At 36.0% G+C, this 23,659-nt stretch overlaps 1 protein-coding gene across 2 annotated transcripts in view; it reads right to left on the bottom strand.

Annotated features, from left to right (window-relative positions):
- The window catches only part of TRPM7 (transient receptor potential cation channel subfamily M member 7), a 114,894-nt gene that overhangs the window by 66,477 nt on the left and 24,758 nt on the right, over nt 1-23,659 (bottom strand). For both annotated transcript variants that reach the window (XM_044229493.1, XM_044229494.1), the window contains exons 3-11: nt 20,579-20,617; nt 16,970-17,168; nt 13,987-14,200; nt 11,235-11,359; nt 10,183-10,354; nt 7,767-7,941; nt 6,687-6,810; nt 4,637-4,709; nt 2,763-2,863 (exon numbers count right to left, since the gene is read on the bottom strand). In XM_044229493.1, coding sequence (XP_044085428.1) covers nt 2,763-2,863; nt 4,637-4,709; nt 6,687-6,810; nt 7,767-7,941; nt 10,183-10,354; nt 11,235-11,359; nt 13,987-14,200; nt 16,970-17,168; nt 20,579-20,617 — 1,222 coding nt within the window. The remainder of the gene's footprint in view (nt 1-2,762; nt 2,864-4,636; nt 4,710-6,686; nt 6,811-7,766; nt 7,942-10,182; nt 10,355-11,234; nt 11,360-13,986; nt 14,201-16,969; nt 17,169-20,578; nt 20,618-23,659) is intronic.

Genomic DNA, 23,659 nt, shown 5'->3' with positions numbered 1-23,659 from the left:
CTTTTTTTCCCTTCCACCCTCCCTCCCTTTCTTCTTTTAACCTTTTGACCCTCTTCACCCATCTTCCCCATTTCCCCACCCCTAATCTAGTCTATCTATAAGCTTGATTTTTCTTTTTTACTTCCACATATAAAAGAAATCATATGGTATTTTATTTCACTTAGCACAGTGATCTCAAGGTACATCTATGTTGTTGCAAATAGCAAGATTTCACTCTTTCTTATGGCTGAATAATATTCCATTATATATATACACAATTTCCTTACCCATTCATCCAGCAAGTCAAAAAACAATGTCTGAATGGATTAAAAAAACCAAGACTCATCACCTATATGATGCCTGCAAGAGACTCACTTTAGATGTAAAGCCATAGACTAAAATTGAAGGGACAGAATAAGATATTCCATACAAATGGAAACCAAAAGACAGATGGAATAGCAATACTTTTCTCAGACAAAACAGACTTTAAAACAAAGACTGTAATAAGACAAGGCATTACATAATAATAAAGGAGTCAATCCAACAAGAAGATACAAGATTTGTAAATATTTATGCATCCAACCCAGGAGAACCTAAATATATAAAATATTAAAAGAACACAAAGGGAGAAAGAGATAGCAATACAGTAATGGTAGGATACTTTAATACTCCCCCCCCATCTATTTATGATAGATAGATCACCCAGACAGAAAATCAGTAAGAAAACACTGGCCTTAAATAAAATCTTTAAAAAAAAAAAAAAGAAAACACTGGCCTTAAATGGACTTAACAGTTATTTACATTACACCCACATCCAAAACCAAAGAACACATATTCTTGTCATGTGAATATGGAATATTTTTCAGGATCATATGGTAGGCTATAAAACAAATCTTAGTAAAATTAGGAGGACTGAAATCATATCAATCATCTTTTCAATGGTATGAAACATACAGTGGCATGAAACCAGAAATTAGTTATATGAAAAAAAAAACTGGAAAATTTACAAATATGTGAAAATTAAACAACATGCTATGAAAAACCAATGAGTCAAAGATGAAACAAACAAACAAAAAATACCCTGAAACAATTAAAAATGGAACTACAACATACCAAATTTGTAGAATGGACCAAAGTAGTTCTTTTTTTTTTTTTTAAAGGTTTTATTTATTTGACAGAGATCACAAGTAGGCAGAGAGGCAGACAGAGAGAGAGGGAGAGGGAAGCAGACTCCCTGCTGAGCTGAGAGCCCAATGTGGGACTCGATCTCAGGACCCTGAGACCACAATTCGAGCCGAAGGCAGCGGCTTAACCCACTGAGCCACCCAGGCACCCCGACCAAAGTAGTTCTAAGAGGAAAGCTAATAGCAATAAATGCCTACCTCAAGAAATCTCAAAAGTCTCAAACACCTAACTTTACACCTCAAGGAATAAAAAAAAGAATAAACAAAACCCATAGTTAGAAGGACATAACAAAGATTAAAATAGAAATTAATGAAATAGAAACTAAAATAACAATAGAGAAGATCAAACTAAGAGCTGATTCATTGAAAAGATAAACAAAAGGTTGAAAAACCTGTAGTTAGACTCACCCCAAAAAAAAAAAAAAAAAAAAAAAAAAAAAGAGAGAAGACTCAAAATCAGAAATAAAACAAGAGATGTTATGGCTAATACCACAGAAATACAAATGATTATAAAAGACTACTATGAACGATTATACACTACAAAATTGAGACAACTGGGCCTTGGATGGCTCAGTTGGTTAAGTATCTGCCTTCAGCTCAGGTCATAATCCTGGGGTCCCGGGACTGAGCCCCAAGTCAGGTTCCCTGCTCAGCAGGAGTCTGCTTCTCCCTCTTCCTCTACCCCTCCCCATTGCTCACACTTTCTCTCTCATGTTCTCTCTCTCTCTCTCTCAAATAAATAAAATCTTAAAAAAAAAAAAAAAAAGGACGACCTATGGGCTCCCTGCTCTGAGGGGCGCCTGCTTTTCCCTCTCCCTCTGCCATTCCTCCTGCTTGTGCTCTTTCTCTCTCAAATAAATAAATAAAAGCTTAAAAAAATTGGACAATCACAATGAAATGAAAATGTGAACAGACCAATTACTAGTAAGAAGACTGAATCAATAACCAAAACCTACCAACAAATAGGAGAGCAGAACCAGACAGCTCACTGGTGAATACTACCAAACATTCAAAGAAGAATTAATTCTAATCCTCTTAATCTCCTCCAAAAAATACAGGAGGAGGAAACTCTCCCAAACTTACTCCTTGAGGCTAGCATTATCCTGATTCCAAAATCAGATAATAACCCAAGACAGGTAGCCTGGGTGGCTCAGTGGTTAAGCCGCTGCCTTCGGCTCAGGTCATGATCTCAGGGTCCTGGGATCAAGCCCCACACATCAGGCTCTCTGCTCAGCAGGGAGCCTGCTTCCCTTCCTCTCTCTCTGCCTGCCTCTCTGCCTACTTGTGATCTCGCTCCGTCAAACAAACAAACAAACAAATAAATAAATAAATATCTTTAAAAAAAATAAAAATTAAAAAAAAAAAACCAAGATAATTACAGACCAATATCCCTGATAAACACAGATATACAGGCACTATTTCTAAGACTTCTTTCATTTCTAGGATCCTAAATGGATCTGGATGTTAGAGAAATGTTAACTAAACTAATTCTGCATTTTAGGCAGGCATAAAATGTCAAGTTAGATCACAGTTCCAGCAAATACTTTATTATTACACAGTATGACTTAATTACATAGTGTATGTAGATTATTTACATACCAGCCACTGCTGTCCATAAACAAACACATGATTTTTGGCAATGTCAACTCTATCCCATGCCAACGTAAGGATGAGCTGGTCAAATGCAGATGCATTAGTGCCTTATTGAATAAAGAAAACAGTTGACAAGTTCAATGAATTTATCTCCATTAAAATGTAAACACTTGTGAATTCTCCCTCTTCCCTTTTAATTAACTCACACAGCTCATTTCAGTCACTGTTCAGAGGTAGCCTGTCTCAGAGAGATAAGGTTACCCCACGGCTGAGGGCTTCTATTTTCCAACTACAGAAAAACACATAGCCCTCATTCATTCCAAACAATTCAGAATGCAGAACAGTAATAAGGCAAAGATGATCTGTTTCCATCACAGAGATAGTACCCTGTTAAGATTATGAAAAACACACTTACAGGTGCTTTTCTGTACATTTATAAATTCATACAAATACTTTAAACTGTCTAAGCAAAAGTGATACTATACAAAGTATTTAGTAGCCTACTTTATGTACCTTACCATCATACCTTAGTTTTGTAGAACAATGCATACAAATTTATCTTACATATATATTAATAATACCTTTTAAAGGTGAAATAATTTGCTTCAACAAATACTCTAGTAGACATTCAGGTTATTTTAAATTTTTTATGGAGTATATTTTCATGCATGTGCTTGATTATTTAAACAGGATAATTCTGTAGAAGCCAAAATGCTGGATGAAGAATATATACTTTAAAACTTTTGATATACTGCCAAAATATGCTCCAAAAAGGTGATACCATCTATCAATGGTTTAAGAATACCCAGTAGCGGAGTAAAATGCTTCCATATTAAGATTCACTTTGTTTTAATTATAATATTGACCATCTTTCCATATTTTCCCCAAGCATTTATATTATTCCGCTAACACCTTTTACATAAATTCTAACTCGTTTTTCCATGAGGTATTCATCATCTTACTAATTCATTAATAACAACTTTGTGGTGCCTCAGATTCCTATTCCTTAATTTCTTCATTTATAAAATGAGGAGATAAAAGGAAATCTGTCTTTTCGGGTTGTTGTGAGATTAAATGATAAACAGTATAAACAGTGGCTAGCAGAAAGAAGTATACAGCAAGTATTAGGTGTTCTCGTTTTATTTTTTGTGTATATGCAATCCCATATATTGTTTCTGGATTTTCTATTACTTATTATGTCTTGTTCCCAAGATGTACATATATTTTATTATAATATTTTTAAAATGTTAGATCTACTGGCAATTTATCATGGTCTAGTATTAGGCAAATTCTTGTGAATGACAACAGCATAGTGTCCTCTTGCTCTGCGCCTGCCACTTCACTATGTACTTGGAACTTTCAAGTACCCACCCAGATGGAACACAGTTTCAGCTTCTAATTTTTGGAAAGATTTTTCACTGTAATTCTGTTTATCATCTGGATGTCACTGGCAAGATGAGAGGACAACACAGTTCAATGTGATGTGCACTGACCCTTTGGTCCTCAAAGATACCACTAGCTTTCTTTCCAAACTTCCTTTCAGAATGAAAACAGCATGTTTAAGAATGCTTTAATTTCTATCAATCAAGACCTCATTATCTTTAAACACTTGCTTTCAGCCAATTAAAAATGTGAAACATTCTTAATACTATAATTAAATGAGTCTGGTGACAAAAACCCTGCTAGACAAAAAATTTTTTAATTTCTACAAGACAAAAACAAAAACCAATTTACTATCACAGAAAGCTACCACTGTGCCTTCCACAAAGAACAATTATTGAAAAATTCAGTCCCAAACATTCACCTATACTGAAAAGTCCTATCTTATATAAATAGGCTATAAATAAGATATTAAAAATTTAAAAATTCTTAAATCTTACCTTTAAGCAGTGCAGTAAGTATTGCTACATCTATATCTTGATGTTCATCTGATCCAATGTGGAAAACCGTGATCTAAAGATCAATTCATAATATTATACCTTTGTATTTTCAAAGCTAAGGCTTAAGGTATATAAAATAAAAAGTAATTTCAAACTACCTGGGAGATAAAGTTTTTTGGGGGTTTTGATCAGAAATTACTTCACTTCAAACAAAAATCCCCACAAAATTAAAAAACCTATCATTTACCAAATAAAAATGGCAAGTATCCTAAAAATATTTAGTTTCACCTTATATTCATTTCTTGACCTATCTTAGGTCCTTTACTAGAGTAAGCAACTTATGGCCCAAGACTACAGATTATGTGTCTGGGTAAATACGGATATTCTTTCTACAGAGTGAACATTTAATTCAAATTATATATATATATATATATATGTATGTATGTGTGTGTGTGTGTGTGTATTCTTGAATGAAAAATGTTTTCTTCAATCCTTTTACTGGAAATTTCTTTCAATTATTTTAAGTAAAATGCCACTTGAGAGGTTTTTATCTAGTAAAAATCTTCATAAAGTGAAAGACTATTATAACCCCATACACACTTTGCAACTTTATTGTGTACAAAAGGAAACGCATGAGAAACAGATCAAACCATGTCATCATCTACCTATCATCACTGTTAAAAAATTTTATCTCTGAAAACTAAAGCTCATGTTTAGATAACTGAAATTAACCAACACTGATCTTTAATTTAATTTGAGCAATCAATCAGAGTAAAATAAACTTTTTTCCAAATATATTCTTCAGGGTTTTTTTTAGATTTTTTCCCCCCAGTAATCTATATACCCGTAGCTCGAACTTACAACCCTGAAATCAAGAGTTGCACTGCTCTACTAACTGAACCAGCCAGGTACCCCTCCAAATATATTTTCAAGAAGCCAGAGAGAGAGAAATACTCTACAGTTTTTCCTTGATTCTAGATATACTCTGTTGAGGCCTAGTTATTAACTTTCCCTGAAACAGAAGTGCAATCTATGTCTCAATACCATATAAAAACCATAATCCTTCTCTGATATCACTCTGCTTGAACAAAACAATAAATAACATCTTTACCTGTTTAAAAATAATTTACAAAATTTTAAATCCAAATTAAAAACAAAAGTATTTCAGGGCGTATGAGTGGCTCATTTCGTTGGTTAAGCGTGCAATGCGACTGTTAGTTTTGGCTCAAGTCATGATCTCACAGTCGCAGTCACAGGATCGAGCCGCAGGATGGAGCCCCACATAGGGCTCCGGCTCTGTGCAAATTTTGCTTCGGATTCTTTTTCTTTCTCCCTCTCCCTCCTCCTCTGCCCCAAAGCACTCTCTTTCTAAAATAAATATTTTTTTTTTTTTTTAATTTGAAAGAGAGAGAGAGAGAAAGAGACAGGAGAAGGTGAGAGGGAGAAGCAGACTCCCCACGGAGCTGGAAGCCCTATGTGGCACTCGATCCCGATACTCTGGGATCATGACCTCAGCTGAAGGCAGTCACTCAACCAACTGAGCCACCCAGAGACCCTAAAATAAATAAAATCTTTAAAAAAAAAAAAAGTATTGGGGTGCCTGGGTGGCTCAGTTGTTTAAGTGTCTGTCTTCGGCTGAAGTCATGATCCTGGAGTCCCGAGATTGAGTCCCACATCATGCTCTCTGCTCAGCAGGGAGTCTGCTTCTCCCTCTGACCCACCCCTTCTCGTGCTCTCTCTCTCTCTCTTAAAGAAATTTTTTAAATCTTTAATTAAAAAAAAGTATTTCAGGGCACCTGGGTAGCTCAGTGGGTTAAAGCACCTGCCTTCGGCTGGGGTCATGATCTCAGGGTCCTGGGATTGAGCCCCACATCGGGCTCTCTGCTCAGCGGGGAGCCTGCTTCCTCCTCTCCCTCTCTCTGCCTGCCTCTCTGCCTACTTGTGATCTCTGTCAAATAAATAAAATCTTCAAAAAAAAAAAAAAGTATTTCACCAATTTATAACATGTTTTGAATGAAATAAAAAGTCTTATTCGCTGGAATCTACTTACAAGCTCCTTTCTTTTCATGCACTCCATCAATGTCTGAAATAAATGAACTGCTTCACTCTGGCCAAAGTTAAATGTTTTTTTGATGGTTGAAATAATATCGGGTTCTGCTGCATCAGGAAGATTGCTGGAGTGAGAGGAAACGTAACTTAATTCACTGATTTCAATTTCTATTATCTGTAGAATCTAATATGAAGTATAAGTGAATCTATGTAAGACCTTTAGAGACAATGTATTAATATTAAATACTTGACCCTGAGTGAAATATTGTCCCTTATGAGACTCCCAACTATAAGTCTTATGGGGGAAAAATAAACAGGAGTTGTTTTTCTCTTTAAATTATTTTAAATTGTTTTACAAGGCATGTGTTGCAACAGCACTACTCACATTTTATAAGATACTCTTTAAAGATAACTTTAAGATATTAGGGTGTATTAAGAAATACTTTGCCAAGATGTCTTACACATGAGCACATTCATATTTTTCTCTTTTCCTCAATAGGTAATATATTTATATGGCTCAAAAATATGGTATTAAACATAAAAATGAAAATTTATTGTGAAAGTCCTTCCTACTATCTTCATCCGTCCAGTTCCATGTCAACTGCTTTCCTTTTTCCATGTATATACTTTGGTAATTTCCCCAAATCGTCCATAGATAACAACACTTCTTCGCTATAAACTATTGTTATGTAGATACACCATTATTTATCTAGCCTTCTTGACACATTCTATTTTGTTCCAGTCTTTTACCTTTATAAACATCGTAATGAGTAACTTTCATGTTTTTAAAAATGTATTTCACATGTATGAAAAAGTATATCTGTATAAACAATTCCTAGAAATGGAACTAAGGGGTCCAAAGATATATGCCCTATATGACAGATCTTGCAAAACTGTCCTCTGTGTAGACTGTTATACTTTAATTCGTCCCAATAATGTATTAGATAAGCTATTTCCTCAAACTATAATAAGGTATTATATTAAACTTTAAATTTTCATGTTCATAAAATGATGAAATGAATCTAATACTCTGAAAACTCTATACATAGCTATTGAAATCTTTTTGTAATCACACACTTACCCTCCCTCTTCTGTTTGTTTATGAATATATGCTAGGAGATCTGCAGCTCTGCCCGTTCCTTCACAAACGACAACTGGAACAGGAGGACTTTCTTGAAGATATTCTAAAACTGTGAGGATAACATTTGGCCCACCCTCAAATATAAGTGCCACCACAGGGACACCTTGTCCAATTCCTTAAAAAAACAAAAGGTTATAAGATATTAGGCAAAATACAGTAATTTAATCTTATTTTTTACTTAATCAAAACACAAAATAAAAAGCCAAAATAAAATTTCTTATAAGACTGTGTTGACTTCATTTCAAGCATTCAACATGATAGCAATCTAGCCTAAGTAAATCAAATACCAAGTGAAGTCGGTTCTAAATGACAAAGTTAGAAGATAAAATTTATGATTAAGACGCACCAGAATTTACATTCACTGATAAGTAAAAATTATTTTGTATATTTCACTCATTGAAATCTTCACAAGAAATTTTTAATACCAGGGCGCCTGGATGGCTCAGTCGTTAAGCGTCTGCCTTCGGCTCAGGTCATGATCCCAGGGTCCTAAGATGGAGCCCCGCATCGGGCTTCCCTGCTCAGCCAGAAGTCTGCTTCTCCCTCTCCCACTTCCCCTGCTTGTGGTTTTTTTCTCGCTATGTAGTTCTGTTAAATAAATAACTTAGGGGCGCCTGGGTGGCTCAGTGGGTTAAGCCGCGGCCTTCGGCTCAGGTCATGATCTCAGGGTCCTGGGATCAAGTCCCACATCGGGCTCTCTGCTCAGCAGGGAGCCTGCTTCCTCCTCTCTCTCTCTCTGCCTGCCTCTCTGCCTACTTGTGATATATCTCTCTCTCTCTGTCAAATAAATAAATAAATAATCCTTTTTAAATAAATAAATAAATAGATAGATAGATAGATAAGTGGCTTGACTCTTCAAAAAAAAAAAAATTAAAGGTCATTCACCTTTAAAAAAAAGAAAGAAAGAAAGAAAGAAAGAAATTTCTAACACCAATTCGATTTTTAGTTTGTTTTTATTATTTTTTTAGAAGATTTTATTTACTTATTTGACAGAGAGAGATCACAAGTAGGCTGAGGCAAGCAGAGAGAGAGGAGGAAGCAGGCTCACCGCTGAGCAGGAAGCCTGATACGGTGCTCGATCCCAAGACCCTAGGATCATGACCTTTAACCTTGTGGTTAAACCATGAGGCTTTAACCCATGAGCCACCCAGGTGCCCCTTTAGTTTGTTTTTAAAGATTTTTTTTGAAGTAATCAATGGGGCTCTAACTTACACCCCAAGATCAAGAGTCACATACTCCACTGAGTAAGCCAGCCAGGCACCCCTAGTTTGCTTTTCAATAATGAATGAGTTGAACTTCTAATGTATATTTGTTTTTATTCACTTTTAAAATGTGTATTTCAGATTTCAAATGCACTGAAACATTAATATAGAAGTTAACGACAGAGTCAGGATTACATAAATGGAATGGATCAATAAAATCTAGGACCTCTTCAAGAATGACAGAAAAGACTTAGTGAAGAATACCAATTTTTGTTTTTACAATAACCTGCAATGCAGTGAGAGAATCTGAAATACAAGTAACTGTAGGATTCTAAAATGGTCCTGAATTTTAGGAGAGGATATGACTCCATCATATCTGAATGCATCACTCTATAATTTTGTATTTCTATTTCATTTTGTCAGAGAGCCCACCTTCTTGGTGTCCCAAGATTATAAAATTACTTCTCTTTGAAAGAAAATTCTAGATGATGAACCAGAAAGTATGACTGTGGCTGAACAGAAGACAAGTGTCAAAAATACTAACTTTCAAGACTTATCTACTGGGGATCCTGGGTGGGTTCAGTGGGTTAAAGCCTCTGCCTTCAGCTCGGGTCATGATCCCAGGGTCCTGGGATTAAGTCCCGCATCAGGCTGTCTGCTCAGTGGGGAGCCTGCTTCCCTCTCTCTCTGCCTACTTGTGATCTCCATCAAATAAATAAAATCTTAAAAAAAAAAAAAAAAAAAGACTTATCTACTAAAGCATGATACCTATTCATGTTACAAACTTTAAACAAGATGATTCTTACTTTGCAATAAAGTATTCTTTTTTCCTATTCAATCTTGGATTTCATGTCATGTATTAGAATATATCACACATTACGGGTATTTCTGAAATCCTTGGGCTGCAAAAGGATTACATAGCAACAGAGCTTCCAATGAACCTCTGTGGCTTTGAAATCAATATCTGAGTACCCTATTTGGCCTCAGACTTCTTGCCGTAAGTCTATTTTGTTTAACATCAGTCATTTTTGTCATTTTGTATGTTGTCTTGCTACAAAAGGAAATGAGCACTTTAAAGAACCTTTTTAGAATGTTACTGGCCATTAATATACCTAGAATAATTTCAACAATAACAAATTTAGAAGTTCCCTTACTAGCATGAATTCTTTGCTGATTAATAGTTTTTTCAAGTTCTCTTCTCAATCTGACTTCTGCCCCATACTTTCCAACAGTGCCATCATCCACCAATATGAAATGGGAATGCAGATTATTCAGAACATTCAATTTGCTCAGAGGGTTCAACAAGGTTTGATAAGGAGCAACCACCTAAAAAAGACCAAATACAAGAGTTAGTGGGTAGGCTTAAATATAGAGAAAATATAAACTTTGAAATAATCTGTAAAGGAAAGTAGGAGGTAAAATTCTATTTACAATACAGTAACAGATAGAAAATATAAAAAAGTATGTCAAAAAGCACAAGTTTTCAACCCAGCTGATGATTAATCAATAATGGGACAGACTATACAACTGTATTTCAACTCTTATTGCGGAATACATATTATTATTTTATCACATGCAAAGGAAGCAAAATAAATGAGTATATAGCATAAAGAAATGGTTAGGTTATTAATGAATAAAGTGCAATATACAAAGGAGACTGAATAAGAACAATCTAATATCAATTATATTTTTCTATTTTTCTAGCCCTCATAAATCTTTTAAAACTGATATTAGAAATTTAATCTCACTTAAAGTGATCATCATAATTCAGTAATTCCTTTTCAGTACTCTCAATAATTATAATCAATTCACAGTCCTTAATATACTGAAATAAAATGCTAGCATTTGATTACTACTCTTAGTGACAGTAAAATTAATTCTTAATCTCGTACAGTCATTAAAAATTTAATTACAAAGACTGGCATGATTTGGAAAAGTATGAAACAGTTACAGAGAAAAGCCAAAACCAAAATGTACTAATACTACAATGACAATTATTTATACCTATCAATGCATTTTTGGAAGGATCATAAGAAAACCTCAAGAAGAAAGGGGAAAAAAAAGAAAAGATCTCAGGAAAGTATTTCTCAAACATAATTTGAAAAGTATGGTATGATCGTGAATAGTTTAAGGTAACGTGCACTATTCTTGCTCTAATTTTGTTTATAGAAGTTCAAATATAACAAATTTTTAAAATCATTCTTACATCTCTCCCGACAAGATCATTTCTGTTTTCAATCACGCCCCAGGGTGCTATTCCAATAGTGCAAATCTTTCGAGATGATCTGGAAGCATGTTCTTTGAGGGCATCACCAACATGTTTTGCTACACCTGTTCATATAAAATTCAGTTACTTTATGTGAAAGTAGTTACTGTTTTCAGAACAATCCTGTACTCAATCTATAACATTATAATTGTTGATATTTTTCTTTACACAAAGAAGATAAAAATCGACAAGGTCCAAAAGACAAACTTACAAAAGAAAACACAAGGACCAAAAAGGAAACAAAACAAAACAAAAAACCCCACAATGTCAAATCACTACAACTGCCTGAAACACACGTAAAAGTAACTTTTACCATGTTGTTAGGCCTAGTCCTCTCTTAGATTCCTCCTGTAAGTAACTGTAGTTTTTTGTTATTGCTCTACACATCATCTAAAAAAAAATGAAGAGTATGGCTCAGGACCATAAGCAAAACACACACACAATAAGCAACTACAAAAGTTGTCCAACTGAATCAAAAATTAGAAGAAAAATAGAAAAAGACAATTCAAAAGAACACAGGACTCCTCATTATCACTTATGGGTTGAATTGTATCCTTCCAAAATTCGTATGTTGAAATCCTAATCCCAGTACCTCAGAGTGTGATTGATACCTTATCTGGAGACAGATCCTTTAAAGAGAGTGTACTTTTAAAAATGAGGCCACTAAGGTGGGACCTAATCCAATGTGCCTAGTGTCCTTCTAAGAAGGCAAAATTTTAGACACAAAAAGAGACACCAGGAATGCACATGTATGGTGAAGAGAACACAATGAGAAGGTGGCCATTCACAAGCCAAGGAGAGAGGCCTCAGAAGGAACCAAACCTGCTAACATTTTGAACTTGGACCTCCAATGCTGTGAGAAAATAAATTAATCTTGTTTAAGCCACCCAGTCTGTGGTATTTTGTTATGGCAGCCCTAGAAAACCAATACAACACTCGATTTGGTTTTTATAATGCATGAGATCTCGTTCCTCACCTGGATTATGGAAATAGCATGTTCACTGGTCTTCCAATTGCTGCCTTGCCTGTTCACAGTCTACTTTCAAAACATCATCCAAGTAATCTTTGCTCTTGTCAACTCTGCTTAATATCTTCCCTTCTTATTCAGAGTAAACGCAAAAGTGCTTATAACGACCTATATGGCTTTATATAACAATGTGCCTAGTGCCCCTGCTATTCATCACCCTACCCCACCTCACCCCATCCCATCCCCTACCACACCCCATTAACTTTCCAAACTCATCACCTAGCACTCCTTGTTCATTCCACTTAGCTACACTGGACCCTCCTTACCATTCCTCCAACACACTAGCAGTTTTTTTCTCTTTTAAATGCTCTGCCTCACATTATCCTTATCATGCTCCCTCATTTCCTTCAATCTCTACTCAAATGTCACCTTATTAATGAAGTCCCCTCTACCATCCCTCACCATCCTCTCTCTGTATTTCACGTGTCCCCATAGCACTTATCATCTAACATATAACATATTTAGTTATCTGTTTATTATCTGCATCTCCTCCACTAGAATACAAGTTCCATGAAGGTAAATACTTTCTTTGTTTTGTGGAATAATGTATCTTCAGCAGCCAGAAGAATGCCTGACACACAATGAGGCTCAAAAACCAGCTGTTCATAATGAATCAGATGTCTGCAAGCTAACTTAAATAATAACTACATTTTACTTTAGATATTAAAGTTAATTTTCTTTTCTTTTTTTTTTTTTTAAATTTTATTTATTTATTTGAAAGAGAGACAGTGAGAGAGAGCATTAGAGAGGAGAAGGTCAGAGGGAGAAGCAGATGCTTTGTGGAGCTGGGAGCCCGATAAAGGACTCGATCCTGGGACTCTGGGATCATGACCTGAGCCAAAGGCAGCTGCTTAACCAACTGAGCCACCCAGGCGCTCCTAATGTGTTTTTCTTATATCTAATCTGTATATGTCACAGAGAAGATTTGGAATGAAAAATTATAGCATATTAATAATTAATTTTGAAAGCTACTTCTTACCACTGTCTAGGCAATGGATTATCACTCTTAAATCAATTTACCAGAAGTCAGAAATAACAGCTGGCTCTGTAGCAGGGATCAACAAACTTTTTTTGTGAAGGGTCATATAGTAAATATTTTAGCGTTAGCAAGGTAAACAGTCCTGACAACACTTCACCCCTACTGTTGCAGCACAAATGTTAACTATATATAATACAAAAACAAATGAGTGTGGCTGTGTTCCAACAAATCTTCGCTTAAAAAAAAAAAAGGAATGGGTTGGATTTGGTGCATGGGACTACAGTTTGTCAATATCTGCTCTAAAGTCTTTTTTTTTTTTTTTTAAGATTTTGTTTATTTGTTAGAGAGAGAGAGAGAAAGCACAAGCAGGCCGAGTGGCAGGCAGAGGCAGAGAGAGAAGCAGGGTCCCTGCTGAACAAGGAGTCCAATGCGGAACTCGATCCCAGGACCCTGGGACCATGACCTGAGCCCAAGGCAGTGGCTTAACCAACTGAGCCACCCAGGCATCCCTAAAGTGTATTATTTTTTAAAAATAAATGAAAACCAAATACCTGACAGTTACCATTTATACTCAGGAACTATTTAACAGAAAAACTGCTTGTGTTGATTATTATTTCAAATATTTAACTGATATTATGAAATATTTACAAACACACTAAATAAAATTGCTATAATCATCACATTACCTGTGTTTACTCCTCCAGTTAAAATCCAGGCTCCGGTTGTAACTGCAGCTTTAATGAGACCCTTTCCAAGCAGCTGCTTGATTCGTGGGTGAAGCTCAAATTTCTGCATGCCCCCATGCACAGAGATAACAAGTTTGGGTAATTCCATTTGCCATTCTTTAAGCAGAAGTTGCAGAATAACTTCAGGTTTGGTGTCATATGATAGTCTCACATACTAAAAAAGATTTTTAAAAGACAAAATAACTGAATATTTTCATAGGTTTCATAATGCAACATTATACAGTATTACAAAAATGTTACTTAGATCCGATTATTATGAAGTAGATTTGATAGATTACTTTTAATATACTTAACACCCATAGGAATAAGCAATAACAAATGACATTAAAGTTGGAAAATGATTCTGTAAGAGCTATAAAAGCAGTGATACTCTAATTGTTAACCTTTAAAACATAAATATGTTCCTCTTCCAATTTATATAAACTTGATTACCATCTATTTGATTTACAAATTTATCCAGTTATTTACTGACTTGTTTAACTTTGAACATGCAGTAGTGCAACTGCTGAAGCTTAGCTATCGTGATAAGAAAAGGGAAAAGAAAGAATGGGGTGCCTGGGTGGCTCAGTCAGTTAAGGTTTGCCTTAGGCCAGGTCATGATCCCAGAGTCCCAGGATCGAACCACAAGTCGGGCTCACTATTCAGTGGGGAGTCTGCTTCTCTCTCTCCCTCTGCCCCTCCCCACTTGTGTTCTCTCTCTAAATAAGTAAATAAATCTTAAAAAAAGAAAGAAAGAGGAATGAAAAAAATGGAAGCTTCTACAACTCTTGCTACTAGGAGAGACAAATACTGTTCATCTGAAAGTTTTGTCAATGATCTGGTCTATTTATAACAGAATTGTGACTATGCAATAAAATAACAAAGATATTTTCTACTCAATATTTCAAGGTTGTTCAGATAGATTTAGAAGTTTAATTTTTTAAAAATTCTATAGAAAATACGCTGTCACATCTGTGAAGTAACTTCTTCTGGTTTACAGGATTAAAAAATGTATCTTTGTCTAAAGTGACATTACAAGTGATCTCAAGGTCCTGGGATCTAGCCCTGCATCAGGCTCCCCCTCCCCACTCACTAAGCAAGGAATCTGCTTCTCCCTCTACCCTCCCCCAAGCCCCCTGGTAGTGCTCCCTCTCTCTCTTAAATATTATTAAAAAAAAAAAGTTTATAATGAGATATACCAAGTCTCCCTATGTTAGTTTTGTTTAACTCATTATTATATTTGGCATAAAGTTGTATTTGGAAAGCAGCTTAAAGTTTTAAAAAATTATATAAGGAATAAATGAGGAGTTCCACTTTGGACAATGGTAGACTAGACGGTTTTGAACTAACTCTGCCCCTAAGAATAGAGAAACTAGAAAATAAATAACATGTATGAATGCATCAGAAATGTACTAAGACAATGAGAAACGAATCAGAATCCAAAAGAAAAGGAAAACTTAGAGAGATGTGCCCACCTTTACCACTGCTTTTCCCATCAAGGCAGGGAGGCAGGTAGAACAAAGACAATATAACAGATAAAATGTTGATAAATATAAATTAAAAATAGTATCTGTGGGGTTTAAAATTATGCCAACAGCGCACCTGGGTGGCTCAGTCGTTAAGTGGCTGCCCTCGGGTCAGGTCATGATCCCGTCCCAGGGTCCTGGGATCAAACCCCGCACTGGGCTCCCTGCTCAGCAGGAAGCCTGCTTCTCCCTCTTCCACTCCCTCTGCTTGTGTTCCCTCTCTCGCTGTCTCTTTGTCAAATAAATAAATAAAATCTTTAAATAAAATAAAATTATGCCAACAAAAACACATAAATCATAAGAAAAATAAATGTAGGGGCGCCTGGGTGGCTCAGTGGATTGAGCCGCTGCCTTTGGCTCAGGTCATGATCTCGGTGTCCTGGGATTGAGCCCCGCATCGGGCCCTCTGCTCAGCGGGGAGCCTGCTTCCCCCTCTGTCTCTGCCTGCCACTCTGCCTACTTGTGATCTCTCTCTCTGTCAAATAAAATAAATAAAATCTTTAAAAAAAAAAAAAGAAAAAGAAAAAGAAATGTAGTTACAAGTATTCTAAAGGTTCTCGCACTGTCCAGAAAACAGTGAAAGGACTAATTTATAATAAATCAAAATGTGTTTAACCAGTGTTTATTATAAGCTTAATCTACAGGAAAAAGAATGCATAAGTAACATGCTAATAAGGAAGGAAATAATAAAAAATACTTAATCCAAAGCAACAAGACGGGGTGCCTAAGTGGTTAAGCCTCTGCCTTCAGCTCAGGTCATGATCTCAGGGTCCTGGGACTGAGCCCCACATTTGGCTCTCTGCTCAGCAGGCAGCCTGCTTCCCCACCCTCTCTCTTTCTGCCTGCCTCTCTGCCTATTTGTGATCTCTCTCTCTCTGTCAAATAAATATATTAAATCTTTAAAAAAACAAACAAAAAGAAAAACAAAGCAAACAAGAAAAGGGAACAAAGAAAAAGTGAAACATAAAATAAACTTAAAAATTATGTGTTGCTTATAAAGAAACCACTTAGGGGCACTTAGGTGGCTCAGCTGGTTAAGCTCAGGTGATGATCCCACGATCCTGGGACTAAGCCTCACATTGGGCTACCTGCTCAGGGGAGAGTCTGCCTCTGCTTCTCACTTTCCCCCTCCCCCCGTTCATGCTCTCTCTCTCTCTCCCCACCTCTCAAATAAATAAATAAAATCTTAAAAAAAAAATTTGACAAGATTAAAGACTTTTCATAATGACAGAACGTTCAATTCACCAAGATGTAACACTTCTATATGTGTATAAGCACCTACACAAAGAACTTTAAAATATATAAAGAAACGACTAACTTTCTGATCTACTGCTATATAAATTTTCAGACAACATGTGTATTATGTATTATTTAGACAACAAGATAAATGAAATTTAAAAATCAAGTATGTGACATACCTTTGCTCTGTAGGAATGAGAACCCCCTTGAAAATTTATGACTCCATAAGCATCCGTTGGGCTCTGTTCTGTATGCTTTTCCACAGACCATTCTTCTAATGTCTGATTAAAATGGTCACCCAATTTCACATCTGAGTATTTCATGGCAAGACTTGCAGTGAAACAAGCATGCTGCTTGACCAAGCGACCACAAAAACACCTAAAGGAAAGAAATGAAATTTTAAATAGACCTTTCAAAAAATTAGTCAATGGAAAACTGAATTAAAATGAACAAACCATTTAAGAGTATAAAAATAATTTAACTTTTTAATTTTACAATACCAATGAATTAATACTTTTAACATAGCATTAAAATAGTATAAGTACATTTTTTTGATGATACAGTCCTCCATATCTAGTGTGGGGTTATCTACAAAATGTAGTATAGCCATATAACAGAATAGTATTCAGCGTGGGAATATCTCATATTAGAATATTAAACACAATATAATCTCAAAAATATCATGCTTCATGAAAGAATCCAATGCCAAAAAGTACATATTTCTATGATTTCATGCATACAAAATTCAACAAAATGCAAACTAATCTATACCTGATGACAAAGGTTGCCCAGGGTCAAGGGCAGAAAGCAACTATATTCTACCTAGAAGCACTACAGGATACTACTATGTAAGAAGCAGGTCCCAGTGGAGCCAGGTAGTCTCACTAATTTGATAAAATATCACAGGGGCACCTGCATGGCTCAGTTGCTTGAGCATCTGATTCCTGATTTCAGTTTGGGTCATGATCTTGGGGTCCTGGGAATGAGCCCCTGTGTCAGCTCCCCCCTCAGTAGGGAGTCTGCTTATAGATTCTCTCCCTCGCCCCCGGCCCCCTGCTTATGTGCATGTGCTTTCTCTTTCTCTAAAATAAATAAATCTTTTTTTAAAAATTATATCACAGTTTGTAGAAGCCAAGGAGCTAGAGTCTGTAGGGCAAGAAACAAGAAGGAGCTACATGAGAGTTCCCAATATGTTCAGAAGGATCTTCTTAAACATGAATAAGAACAAACTACCCAAGGCGAACGTAAGAACTACTAGACAAGAGCAGGCTAAATAACTCCTGAAGTTCATAAAGGGCAGGGAACAGTTTGTGTTGCTACCAGCCAGAGGAAGAGATCTCAATACACAAGACCTATAAAAGGGTCCTCAGAATAGCAATGTCTAACAAGAGGAGCTAAATTAGACCTGCACCACTATGTACCGTGACACACTGCACGAGCAATATTTGAGAGGATCAAATTAGCCCAAAGTAACTTAATTGCATGCTAAAACAAGTCAAAATTCCCCTAACAGAATGATAAAATCCAGCCCCTAAAAACATAAACTCTATCAAATAATGAATAAAATCTTGAAACAAATTAGAATCTATCCGAAACGAAATAGAGAAAAGACGGGGGGAGGGGAGGAACAAAAGGAATAGGATGTCAACCTTTATCTTCTCTGTGTAGCATCCCTTATCTCACCCAAATTGTAACATCAAATTTTTTTAAAAAAATTTTTTAAGATGTTATTTATTGGGGCGGCTGGGTGGCTCAGTGGGTTAAAGCCTCTGCCTTCAGCTCAGGTCATGATCTCAGGGTCCTGGGATCAAGCCCCGTATCAGGCTCCCTGCAGGGAGCCTGCTTCCTCCCTTCTCTCTCTCAGCCTGCCTCTCTGCCTACTTCTGATCTGTCTGTCAAATAAATAAAATCTTTAAAAAAAAAAAAGATGTTATTTATTTGACACAGAGAGAGATCACAATTAGGCAGAGAGGCAGTCAGAGAGAGAGCAGAGAGCCTGATGCGGGCTTGATCCTAAGACCCTAAGACCCTGAGATCATGACCTGAGCCGAAAGCAGTGGCTTAACCACCCAGGCACCCCATAAAAACTCTTCTTCAGTGCACAGAAATATTTACCAAGATTAAACATATTTTGGGCCATAAAATAAGTCTCAATAAACTAGAATAAGGATGAAAATTATACAAACTATCTTCTCAGACCACAGTGAAACTAAACTAGAAACCAAAAAAAGAAAATACGAGGGAGAGGGTTGTTCCTGGATGGTTTAGTCCATTAACTGTCTCCTAATTTCAGCTCAGGTCATGATCTCATGGGTCAAGAGATCAAGCCCCCATGGGGCTCTGTGCTGGGTGTGGAAGCTGCTTAAGATTCTCTCTCTCCCCCGCTCTGCCCCTCCTGTCTTTTCCCCTACTCATCTGTGTGCACTCTCTCTCTCTAAAAGGAAAGAAAATACTGGGAAATTCTTCAAGTATTCAGAAATTAAATGACACACTTTTATTAACTCATAGATCGAAGACAGTCACAGAAGAACTTAGAAAATATGTGGAACAAAATGAAAATAAAAATAAAAATAGTATCAAAGCATATGGGATGCAACTATACAGTGTTTAGTGTAAAAACATAGTCATATATATACTTTACACTATAAAAATATATAGGATAAAAGCCTGTAGTATAGAGTTTAAATGAGGAAAGACACTCTGCAACGAGAGTGCCATGGCCCAGGCATGCGTCCCAGGAGTCCAATGGCTCAAAAGAACTAAATTCTGTACCTTGGGAAAACAGCTCTCAAAAAGACAGTAAAATAAACATGAAAAATAAAAATGTGAAAACATAGTTTCAGATTAACCAATCTGAGAAAATTCATCTCTATTGTATCTGTATTATACCAAATACTAAAGGAAGATCTTTAGTTTGAGTGTTAAGATACCACCTGGAACTATGCGTCTAAATGAAGGAATGAATGGGACAGGAAATGGTAAAAAAAAAACAACAAAAAAAACTCAATATATCTAAAATGAACTCACTCTGTGCACTTTTCTTTCTAGCCTACCTACCAGAGACCTCCTAAGTCTTATATTCCTTCATCAGATCTCAATGAACAACATTAGTATTTACTTAGTATCTGGTCAAGAAAGTTAGGATTCACCAAATCCTATTGAGTTTATATTATTAATCCCTTCAAATATGTGGACTTCTCTTCATCATCACAGCCACTATCTTAATTTAGGCTCTCATTTTTTCCAGAATTATTACAAAACCTTCCAAGCTATTTTTTCTCCTAATCAAATCTCCACAAGATGCCAACTGCTTTTACCAAAGAAGAAAAGCTAAGCAATTTACTTCCCTGTGTATCTTTTTAACATGAAAACGAAACTATGTGACATAGTACACAAGTTTAAATGATCTAGTCCCTACTTATTTCTCCAGATCAAATCTCTCCAATATCCCTGTTATATTCTACATTCTGCAGCTTCCTTACAGAACCATAATCTCTTTCACTGCCAGGCCTTCCCACATCCTGTTCTCTCTGCCTAAATCCCTTTTCCTCAATCAATCTTTACCTAACTAATTCACATTCAACTTTAGAAATCTGTTCACTGAGCAGAGTTTCACTGAAACTAGCTTCACTGAGTTTCAAGGAGGCTCGCCCAATCCTTCAACTCCCAAATTTGAGTAAAGTAACCCTCAAATGTAATAACCTGAGTTTTATCCCATCTAACTAATGCTTCTAATAAAATAGTTTTATATTTCAAACTATGTACAACAGTTTTGTTATTAAACTTACCTGACGAGTTGCTGACAAATCTGACATCCTGGAAGGCATCTATAAAACAAGGTAAATTTAATTACTTAACATTTTAAAAAAATTTTTTAAATTTAAACTACATAAAATCCATATAATAGTACAAAACAAAGGAAAACTATATCTTAGCCTAATTGTTCAGTAGATAATATAGGTCATTTATACCTTGATTATACACTCAAATAACTATTTTTTTAAATTCACATAGTTTCCACATTTTTTTGTTGTAGTTGACATATAATGTTACATTAGTTTCAGGTACACAACACAGTATGTAGTAATTTTATACATTACTCAGTATTCACCAAGATAAAGAGAAGTCACCATCTGCTACCATACACTATTACTATGGTAATACTGACTATATTCCTTGTATTGTAATTTTATCTCCATTATTATTTATAACTGGAAATTTGCACCTCTTAATCCCCCTTCACTTATTTTACCCATTCCCTCACCCACCTAATACTTAAAATAGTTTCCATTTTTTTAAGTACAACTGGTTGTTACAAACCTCAAGAGAAAAAGACTGGCAAATTTAACTACACAAAAATACAACATTTCTATATGACAAAATATGCCACTCAAAGTCTCAAGACAAAAAAGGAAAAAATTATTGCAGGCAAAAGCTTAGCTTCCCTAATATATATAGAGTTTCATCAAATCTCCATTAAAAAAGGAAAACACAAGAATAGTTCACAAGTAAAAAACATACATATGAAAAGACCATTTGATTATAAAAGATTTTTTTGATCTTTAAGACACTATCTTAAGGAATAGAATAGTCTTTTATGCTGGTGGGAGTATAAACTGATATAATCTTGATGGAAGGCAACTTGGTTATACTCATCACAATGAAAAAAAATGTAGATTCCCTCTCAAACTGTCATTCCAGTACTAAAACTGTAAGCTGAAAAATATTTGTAGCACTTGTGTAAAATGATTAATGTACAAGGTTATTCATTCACTATGGCATTTTTTTTTTCTAGTAACAAAAAGAAAAACAGGATAGCTAAAATGTTTATCAGTAAGGAACTACTAAGGTGCACATGGTGGATCAGTTGGTTAAATGTCTGTCTTTTGGCTTGGGTCATAGTCCCAGGGCCCGGGGATCAAGCCCCACGTTGTCTCCCAGCTTAGTGGGGAGCCTGCTTCTCCCTCTCCCTCTGCTGCTCCCCCTACTTGTGCTTGCTCTCTCTCCCTCTCTCTCAAAGAAATAAATAAAATCTTTAAAAATAAATAAATAAATAAGGTGGGAAGCCTGGGTGGCTCAATTGGTTAAGCAGCTGCCTTCAATTCAGGTCATGATCCTAGGATCCTGGGATTGAGTCCCTCATCAGACTCCTTGCTCAGCAGGCTCCCCACTCTGCCTGCTCTGCTTGCTGTTCCCCCGGCTTGTGTGCATACTCTCTCTGTTAAATAAATAAAATCTTTAAAAAGAAACTAAGGAAGTACTAAAACAAACTATGATCCAGATATATAATTTAAAAGGAAGCAATAATTAAAAACAGTGGTTACTGCCAAGATAATAAACATGATGGGTTTAACAGTATGTACTTAAAATTTAAGAGAGAGGAGTAAATATACATCTGCTAGGACATGCAAAAACTGTATCTAGCTATTTCTAGAAGGTATTCCAAAGAACAGTTAACACTGTTTTCTTTAGGAAAGGGAATTTATATAGTTAAGGTATAGTGATAGAAAGGAGGCTTTCGCTTATAAATTTTGGTATCTTATAAATCTATGTATTAACCTATCCATGAAAAACTAATTTTCGTGGTGCCTGGGTGGCTCAGTCATCAGGTGTCTGCCTTCAGCTCAGGTCACGGTCTCGGGGTCCTGGGATCAAGCCCCGCATCTGGCTCCCTGCTTGGTGGGAAGCCTGCTTCTCCCTCTCCCATTCCCCCTGCTTGTGTTCTCTTTCTCACGGTATCTCTCTGTCAAATAAATAAATAAATTCTTTAAAAAAAAAAAACTAAACTAATTTTCAAGTTCAACTAGTATTAAGGGCTGGCCCTTTTGGAAGAGTGTACAACTCTTGATCTTAGCGTTGTGAGTTCAAGCCCCATATTGGCTGTAGAGACTACTTAAAAATAAAATCTTACAAAAAAATTTCAGGGGTGCCTGGGTGGCTCAGTGGGTTAAACCTCTGCCTTTGGCTCAGGTCACAATCTCAAGGTCCTGGGATCAAGCCCCACATCAGGCTCTCTGCTCAGCAGGATGCCTACTACTACCCTCTGCCCCTCTGCCTGCCTCTCTGCCTGCTTGTGATCTCTCTCTCAGTCAAATAAATAAATAAAATATTAAAAAAAAAATTTCAACTAGCACAGAAAGAAATGACCAGCTACCCGTGTTTGAAAATAATGTCTCATATGGAGGCTACAGCCAAAGATACTTAGTAACAGAATGAGATTTAACACCTAATGTTAATTCTATGGCAAAATGAAATGAACAAAATGAACAAAAGTATGGGAAATAACTCAACAATATTATCTATTTTTTTAATAAAGCAAGACCTTAATTTTCTCCCAAAGAAAGAACAGTATCTTACTTTAGAACTGGCATACTGAACTAAGAAGATCTAAATTCTAATTCCACCTTTATGAATTATTAGCCATGTGACCTTGGAAATGTCCCTTCTGCTCTCTGGTTAAGAAATACAACGTTACTGGGACCAAGCCCCATGTCAGACTCTGCGTTCAGCGGGGAGTCTGCTTAAGGATTCTCTCCCTTATACCCCTCACTTCACGTGCAGGCACTCTCTAATAAATAAATAAATCTTTTTTTTTTTTTTTTTTTAAGATTTCATTTATTTATTTGAGAGAGCGAGCGAGAGAGCACACAGGCAGAAGGAGATGGAGAAGCAGGCTCTCTGCCAAAGAGGAAGCCTGACTCAGGCTCAATCCCAGGACCCCAGATCATGACCCAAGCTGAAGTCAAATGGACTAAGCTACCTCCGTACCCCAATAAATAAATCTTTAAAAAAAGAAAGAAAGAAATGTAATGTACATTGTAACAAAACATCTCTCTTTTTTAAAGACTTTATTTATTTATTTGACAGAC

This window comes from Neovison vison, chromosome 13 (genome assembly GCF_020171115.1).
Source record: "Neovison vison isolate M4711 chromosome 13, ASM_NN_V1, whole genome shotgun sequence".
Lineage (NCBI taxonomy): Eukaryota > Metazoa > Chordata > Mammalia > Carnivora > Mustelidae > Neogale > Neogale vison.
The sequence above is the reverse complement of the archived record's forward strand: the minus strand, read 5'-3'. Positions and strand labels throughout refer to the sequence as shown.